This window comes from Diadema setosum, chromosome 22, assembly GCF_964275005.1.
Source record: "Diadema setosum chromosome 22, eeDiaSeto1, whole genome shotgun sequence".
NCBI lineage: Eukaryota > Metazoa > Echinodermata > Echinoidea > Diadematoida > Diadematidae > Diadema > Diadema setosum.
In genome coordinates this window covers 10,203,566-10,211,050 of record NC_092706.1, presented here as the reverse complement: position 1 = coordinate 10,211,050, position 7,485 = coordinate 10,203,566, and the positions used below count along the sequence as shown (strand labels likewise).

General features: G+C 38.3%; 1 protein-coding gene across 1 annotated transcript; it reads right to left on the bottom strand.

Annotated features, from left to right (window-relative positions):
* Window positions 1-1,091: 1,091 nt before the first annotated feature.
* Window positions 1,092-2,465, bottom strand: LOC140245632 (galanin receptor 2a-like). The gene has a single exon (XM_072325195.1). The coding sequence runs from the start codon at window positions 2,463-2,465 to the stop codon at window positions 1,092-1,094; it is 1,374 nt and encodes a 457-aa protein (XP_072181296.1).
* Between the last annotated feature and the right edge of the window lie 5,020 nt (window positions 2,466-7,485).

Genomic DNA, 7,485 nt, shown 5'->3' with positions numbered 1-7,485 from the left:
GTAAATAAACAGTAGCTATAAGAACCAAAGTGGGGAAGTCTAAAAATCAAAAGCCCAGAGATTGTCTTACTTGATTTGCGTTGATACTGAAAATATAAAGGCGGTGTGTGCGAACCTACGGAATTACGCACCTTATTTCGTTTTCGGATTACGAATCTTCAAAAAAACAAAAACAACAACTACAACAACAACCCCGAACCTTATTTTATTTTTGGATGAACGAACCTTCGGAAGAACGAACATCATCCGGTCAGGCTGTAGGTCCCCTTACGGTCACTGCACGTTTGTAAAAGAAGTGCTTAGGATAGGTCTACACAGTCTTTAATTGAGTACCCCACTGTAACCGCCTGACCGGCCTTTTACCGAAAGCGCGTTGAGGTTGTAACAACAAAGTAACTCTGCGAAATGAACTCCGACCAAAAAAAAAAAAAATAATAATGAGCAATTCCTTTCCGTACTTTTCATGTTTCTCGTGTAATTCGTTTGTTCTACATAAAGGGAAAAACTTACATTGCTTGTGATCCCACGACAATTCAAACTGCAATTTGAGCTCAGTATAGATGAGATAATGATATGCAGGTGAGAGTTTGGAGCAACTCTACACATGGGCAAATATGCAAATGAAAAAGTATTGCTTAATCTGTGTAAATAGATATGATAACAGTATTTTAATAACATACATGTCAAAATGTGATATTCTCATCAAAATATCGAGATTGAAAAGAAAATAAGTGCACAGTAACAGCTTTCTATCTAGCCCGCATCAGGAACTGAAGGTTGTGATTATAATCATAAAAAAGTGACTTAGACCCTGCCAGTTCTAAAGGTCTGTAAGACGAATAAACCAAGTGTGGAAGGAAATATCCAAAATCACTGAGAGGATTTTGATAAGAATATACATAATTTCTTAACATTACTAATCAGATGACCAGTCAAGAACACTTGATGAAGATTTTTTATTTGTTTGTTATTTTATCAATGAAAAAACCCGGAACTTTATTTCCTACAAGGCGCAAATTCAAGGAAATATTGCTATATACAAATGAGAGATACGCTTGTCTGCATAGAGAAGCTAATTCGAATTAGTATATCTAGGCTTTATTGATCACTGATTTATCAGTCCGATCGATCATACTCTTGGAATTGCCACTCTGGCTGTCCATTTTCTGCTCAAATAAGGGGGCGTTTCCATCCGTCTTTCCTGTGAAGATTCCCTTCAGGGCTTCTCTGAACTGAGGGTGGCGGGCCGTGTAGATGAACGGATTGGCGCAGGAGTTATAGAACCCCAGGACGGTCAGAGAGTGGTGCAGAGCACTCCCTGAATAGGAGCGAGGAACGAAGCCAAAGACGTATCCCAGATAGGCGGTGAGGTTTGGCGCCCAGCAAATGATGAAGATGAGGATCACTTCGAACATCATCTTCAGAACTCGGTTCCTGGCAATCAGGTGTGGGGTCTTCGTGGTTCCGCTCTCCTTGTCGTTCTTGAAGCGGAGCGACTGCCGGTGGAGCTCGCGCGCTATTAGGGTTTGAGTGAGCACCATGACGAACATCGGGAGCACGAGGCGAATGATAAACCAGTATGAGCCCAGGATGTAGGAACTGTACTCGGTAGCCAGGACAAACTTGCACTTCCTGGAGACAGGATCGACGATCTCGACGATGAACGACCAGCTGGTGGAAAGAAACGCCCAGGCCCAGATGATGGCGATGGCGATTGAGACCCGACGCTTGGTGAGGAGACGTGAAAAGTGGAGTGGATAGGCCACGGCGATGTAGCGTTCGACCGAGATCGCCATGAGAAGATAGGTGGATGCCATAACGCTGACCCACAAACAGAAGGAGGTGTTGATGACTTTGCAATAGATTTCGCTCAACCACGACATCGGTACTCTCGTCTCGTGTGGTATGGGGATCACGAAGACAGACGTCAAGAGGTCAGCTATGGCGAGGCCGTTGACGAGGGTGTCGGTGGAACGGCAGGCCGCTCTGCGCTGGAAGAGCACGAGAATCACCAGGAGGTTGCCAATGATACCGATGATACCAGAGAGAAGTTGCAGAATCAGATACCAGTGCCATATCAACGGCTTCCAGGCCCAATCGGGTAGATTCAGACTGGATTCCTCGTCTACACTGTACAGGTCTGAGTACTCTCCGCTGCCCGAAATCTCCGGAGATGTCGGGGACCCGTCGGGTTCATCTGTTGCTTCAACTACTCCAAGGAACACAGTGGAATGGTTTTCTGCACGGGTTGGCTGCTGCACGTGCATAATGTCAGAAGTCTGCATTTCGGTGGCTGGTGGACTTTTTGCGGAATACGTGCTTTCAAACAACCCAATTGTCGCCGTTATATCTGATGCAACAGGAAGCTCAGTTGGAATTGTCGAATTTCCAGAACCTTCGAGAGCATGGGCCATCGGTACTACAAGTTGCAGGAAGAAGGCTCCGAGGAGTATCATGATCCTCATCTTTCCGGAGATCAGTGGTGGACTCGAGCGAACCTTTCGTCAATCCCCGTTGCTGGGATACTGAAATCATTAAGTAACATAAAAAGCAGGTTAGGTCATCAGTTCATTGAATACAGATGTAGGGTTTTTATTGTTTGTTCGTTAGTTATTTGGTTAGTTAGTTTGTGTTTAATGAGATAATGTGTTCAAACAATGAAAATTTGAATTTCATTTTGTTCGGGAAAAGATGATCTGCAAAATTTCAGTTCAAGATAAATGTGGTCAAAATATATGCAGAGAATTTGTTTACTTGCCTTATTTCTGTATTTTCAATTAGAAATGAAATCAAACATGACATTCAAATATCACATTGGGTACATAACTGAATATAAAATACAATTTATGATACAATATATTTTAGCGAACTGACAGGTATACCAACGCAGTATATATATGTATATGTATATATAATTATATGATTGCTCTCCGGGCAATAATAATCGAAATATACCGGACATCGCCATCACAATCATAGTCTTATTTCACACGCAAGTATTTACTCACTCTCTCTCTATGTAACACACACACAGACACGCGTACATACACACAAACACACATGCACACGCGCACACGCAAATAGACAGTGTTTGATGCCATAAAGCACACCTCCAGTGGTTTGACTTCATTCAAAGTCATCAAGCACGGCCGATACCATGAAATACGCAAGTAACAAAATTTAAAAGTTACCTCGCATCTTCATTAGATATTGAAATTGACAGCAGCCACCTACAATATATGAAATTTTATGTATAACGTCAATGTTTCAACCTCTCCATTTTTTGTTTTACTTCAGCTTAAACATAAAAGTGGTACGTTACTACAAAAATATATATATATATATATATATATATATAAGCCCCATTAAAAGGTCTCTGTAATTTGAGGACGTTGTGCCTTGTAGTGGAGATTGAGATATGCTGATAAATAGGCTAACTGAAAAATAATGTGCTTTTAATAACTATTTCTATTTCGCAAAAATTACATATGCTATAATGCGTTGGCGACAATGCTCGAGGGGCTTCCTGCAAAGGCCCCAGGAACTAATATCTCCTGTCAAAAGAAATTCAACGAAATAATCTCGATGCACACGCAGAACTCACGACAGCGATTATGCATTAATACAAAAATACAAACATTCATACATACGTACATATAATTTTATGATAAACGTACATCTCCCTTAGCAGTATACTGTATGACTAGCGCATCCTTCATGTTCGTCAACAGCAGTTCTATCAGCGTAATTGCATTTTTGCAAGGTTTGCAAGGTCTCAGTTTTGAAAGGTTCGTTTAATGATGGATGATAGGAAATGGGACAACACTCGTCACAATCATACGCCTGACGCCAGTCAATGAACTTTTGTTTTCACGTTATTACAGAACACAAGGTTACAAGAAAAACAAGTGAATTATAGCGATAACTGTGTAGTTCTGGTACTTTATGAACAGATATAGATGAAAAGAAGTGGAATATAAATATCCGTATATACGTCTATATAAAACACACACACACACACACACACACACACACATGAATATGTGATGCGTTTTCAACTGGACTGTAAGTCATCGTTGATTTAAAATAGCTACGTTCATGCGGAAGCAGTGGTTTCACAGAGGATCAAAAAGATTTGATATACCAAGGGAAAGTAAGTCTCTTTCAAATCCACATGGCTTGTATTGATGTTATTGCCTTTTAAATTGCAATATGCCGATGTATTGGTGGTTTCTGCCTATACTATTATATATATATATATATATATATACATATATATATATATATAGTTGCGTGCGTAACGGGTATGAAGGTAAGTGGATTGACTATTTTTTTTTTTCAATTCAATTCTGTCCAATTCAATTCAAGGCAATATAATTCATTTCAATTTCTTTTTTTCTACAACAGAACATGTCATAACAAAAGAAAAATTACAAGTAATCTTGAGTACACAATATTTTAGAGTGCAATGTATGATGAAAATTGGAAGTAATTAAGCATGTATTTATGAGAGCATGTATGCATAGATTCAAACCAAACATTTATAAGCTCTGAGGGAAAAGAACAAAAATGAGGGATCCACTATACACAGCAGTGATTATATACTGTGGGTAGCTCACGCGATCGACTCAAATACTTACATTTTGTAAATTGTAAAAGGATAATTTCATTTCAATATGAATATCTGTATCATTCCTAAGCGAGCCACCAAGAAAAGGTAAGATTTTGTTGCCTGAGGATGGAATACTTTTCATTCTTTCTTTCTGATTTTCTGTATTCTTTCTTTTCCTTGTTTATTTCGGAGCCAAGATTTCTGTCGTTGATGGTCAGGCATATACTCCCATAGGAGTGGTGACACATTCAAAACTTGCTGCCTTTCATCTGTTTATCAAATATTTCGCGATTTACGACTCTTTAAGGCTTCTTTATTGACCTGGGGGAAAATAAAAAAGAAAGTGTTTTTTTTTTTTTCCGTATACATCAAGAGTTCATTCCAGTGGTGTAAATCATATTACGAGGTCGATATACACGTCCCTGGAGATCGAAAAAATAAAAAAGAATTGTTACTTTCAGTGTTCTTGACGTTGGACTTCGAATAAAGTTGATGACGCAACCCACGCTTTACAGATCTTACTCAGCTACGAACAGATTACATGGGAGAAATCCCTAGATACATGTTATACGAGGTAACATATTCTAAAAAGAATGTAGTGCCAAAATAATTGAATTGTCACCTTTGACGCGCAAAGCACTGAAGTTAAAGTGTATAAACTTATGACTCCTTTTGATTTGTCATTTGTCAATTTCGTTCAGTTCTTCAAGATATAAAGCGAAATCATCTCTTTCCGGAGTAATTATTTAACGTCATATCTATGCTTCTTATTTCTTTTTTTTTCCCGAAAAAAAGAAGTCACCAGCAATTAGAAAATACAATACAGAAAAAAGAAACAACAACTCATGACACAACTTTGTTTGCGTTTTTTGATAATAGCAAAAACAAAAATACAGATAGGATTCCACTGTTGATGCATGGATATCGATAAAGCTTTTGATAAATATTTACGTCTTACACCGTTACCGTCTGTTTACACACGGTCTATGGGCTTGCGGTCTATAATAGGGCAATGATTACTAACACCCCTTTCATATCTAATTCTATCTGATATTCACAGTACGCCCTGTATTGTGTTAGTGTATTTAGTGGGTAAGATAACGAGAGCCGTCACCATAGCAACGCGCAATTATAAAGAACATTATTTTTTTCATATAACGTCTTGACATGTCGTGTATGATACTGATTGATGATGGAGGCCAATGCTATGTTTCATGAAACCATATTGATCCCATGAAGCAGTTTGGTATGTGTGTAACATTAGTCAATAATCGCGTTGTCATGGTAACTGACCCCAATGCTCTGATACCCCGCCAGCAGCAATGAAAACAACAGGATTTTCTAATCCTCATGGTACAATATATTAGATGATTAGATTATTCTTTCCATAGCTTAACACACTATACTCATACACTACGATTCGTCCCATGGTCATGTTCTTCAAAGATCCATATTTTCGTCCTAGATAAGAATGTAACAGAACTAAACGAGCCGCGAAAGCGTTGAATTAATCAATTGCTCCCTAACAGTTTGATATATACCCATATAAGTCAATATCATTTGTCCCCTTTTCTGTAAAGATTAGTTACGAAATGTTTGCATTGTCGGACAGACTCATTAGCAAAGAATGACGGAATGCTTCGCGACATCTGGCAAATATTTGGACAAGACCAGGTACGGACATTTTGACGCTGACGTCATTTTGAAAGGATTCGTCGAGTTCGAGGGATTAAAGCGCCTATCTATCCATAACTTGCTGTAACCACGTTTTATGGCGTCTTTTTAAAACCTTCATTGAAAGGTAGACAGAGGTAGATAATTACACAACGATTTTCATTGACAGAAGGAGTTCTTGAGCTGTAAATTGATGATTGAAGATATATATGAAATATCAACTTAATTCATTCATTCATTTTATTTCAGTACCGCACAAGTTCGTATCCGTGCACAGATAAGAAAAAAAAAACGACACAAAAATACTATGATGTATTTCTATGAAACAATACATATGAATATATAAAATCAGAGAAAAGAAGAAAAAAAAAGAAAAGGAAAAGGAAAAATAATAAACAAGAGCAAAATCACAAGATTATATCACATAAATATGAGTTAAAATAACTCTCAAATCATATCGATATCACAACTTTCTCTGTTATCAAAGGAAATGAAATGTATATGTTTTGTCGAAAAATGGCAGAAACCTTGAAATTGAAATTGACTAATGTCCGATTAGCAAACAGAACAAAAAAAAAACTTATTCTTCGAGATTATTCTGCAATGTTCTCTTTTAAAATATATAATATATTCAGACAAGATTGTGAGACAATATCAGACTATAACTGCATATCATCGTAGATATAATCGTGTTATGCTTTGTTTTACGTGGCTGCTATAATGGGAGCAATCAATGCTTATATAAAGCCAGCAATCACGTGAGCGACGGCTTAACACGCAGTCCCCACCGAAGGATTAACAGGCAATGAGGGTATTAAAGTCTCCTGCCTTAAAGGGAACCACATCCGCATCCAGGGTTTTGGAACTACAGACCTTGGACTAACCATACGTTGTCTCATCTACAAAGACACAACAGCTTCTCTTTTGACCTTTAGCATTGGTCAGTATGGGTCTGGGACGATTGTTTAACATTTGCTTGGCAAGGAAACATCCTCTTGCACAGAAAATTTGAGCTAAAGACACTAAGGTATACCCATAACGTCCTGAATGACTCAGGGTTTCATAGTCCTTATCATCATTAGCGCTTTCAGTCACGTGAGATTCAAATTTGTTCATCCCGACACCATTAAAGCGCCTCCGTTCCACTATCACGATCATTCTCATACATGACTATACGCCTTAAAAAGAGAGATTTTCCT

Coding starts and splice junctions, on each gene's coding strand:
- LOC140245632 (XM_072325195.1), bottom strand. CDS start 2,465: ATGAGGATCATGATACTCCTCGGAGCCTTCTTCCTGCAACTTGTAGTA.